The following is a 1,092-nucleotide window of genomic DNA, read 5'->3' as shown; positions in this document are numbered from 1 at the left end:
GAGGCTGTCCGGGGTGAGGGCAGAGCTGCTCCGGAGGGAGCGACAGTGCCACAGCCGCAGGCGGAGAGGTGAGGTGGCAGGGCGAGGCGGCCGCTCTCCAGGTGAAGAAGGGATTCGCTCTCGAGGTGAAGAAGGGATTCGTGCCTTTGCCCGAGGTCCCAAGGAGTCCAGCTGAGGGCTGTCTGGGAATTCGAGCAGGCTGTAAGCGGGTCACAAAATTAAAGGGTGACTTTTCTAGGAAATACAGGCTCTTCGCTGCACCTCGGCGCTGATCCGAACGTCGGGGTCATGGGCACAGTGTCAATGGATGTATCCTCAAATCAGATTTGCGATAGCAAAATACAGAAGCTTGAAAGAATTGGGTTGAGAGTCTTGCTTCTTTGTAGTCTAGGCATGCTTTTTCATTTCAGATGCACTATCCTTGCAAAACTAAAAGGAAAATACGGAATAGCTGTATACACCGTACCTGCTGCTGAGACAGCTACCGGGCGCAGGTTCCATATAAGCCCCACATTTTCCGCAATACAGTGTAATGTTTGATAATTTCCTTCGGTGGTGGGCATGAACAGCAGTTCTCTCAAAGCTACGCATGGCTAAGTTTATCAGATGCTCACAATAGTATGTTCATCCGGCCTTCAGCTACGCTGAATGTTTGCCAGCTAACTGGCCTCATTAATTTGTAACTGTGAAACAAACCACAATTCAGGCAAAAGAGTTACTAGAGGCCAACTGCTAGCCGTGATGGACATTCGATGTTCACCAACGTTTTGCTATGCAAACCAACATAACCGAGAGGACTCTCAAAGTTTTGTGAAATCAGTGTGATTCTGTGAGTCTAATCCTCAGCTAGTACAACACGGTTCTCATGCCAATTTGCTCTGTGATTGGGACTCAGGATTGCTCAGGTGGTACACAGGATCTTGTCCAAAAGTGCGTAAACAGATTTGTATGACAGCTTGTTTAAAGGAAAAAAAAAAGAGGTTTTCCCACTCCGCTGATAGTTTTGAAGCCTGGTCCTTTACTCTGTTGTTAGAGTCTTTGCAGTTTTGATTCCGTGGAAACCAATATATTCCACCGTGCCAACAAACCTGG

General features: G+C 47.8%; 1 protein-coding gene across 1 annotated transcript in view; it reads right to left on the bottom strand.

The window, feature by feature from the left end:
• The window catches only part of NECTIN3 (nectin cell adhesion molecule 3), a 47,889-nt gene extending 47,298 nt beyond the window's left edge, over positions 1 to 591 (bottom strand). The window contains exons 1-2 of the mRNA XM_009644834.2: positions 467 to 591; positions 6 to 199 (exon numbers count right to left, since the gene is read on the bottom strand). Of these exons, the coding sequence (XP_009643129.1) occupies positions 6 to 199; positions 467 to 591 (319 nt within the window). The remainder of the gene's footprint in view (positions 1 to 5; positions 200 to 466) is intronic.
• Between the last annotated feature and the right edge of the window lie 501 nt (positions 592 to 1,092).

Source organism: Egretta garzetta, unplaced genomic scaffold, assembly GCF_000687185.1.
Source record: "Egretta garzetta isolate BGI_Z169 unplaced genomic scaffold, ASM68718v1 scaffold278, whole genome shotgun sequence".
Classification (NCBI taxonomy): Eukaryota; Metazoa; Chordata; class Aves; order Pelecaniformes; family Ardeidae; genus Egretta; species Egretta garzetta.
Note: the sequence above shows the minus strand (reverse complement) of the source record. Positions and strands in the feature narration are given on the sequence as shown.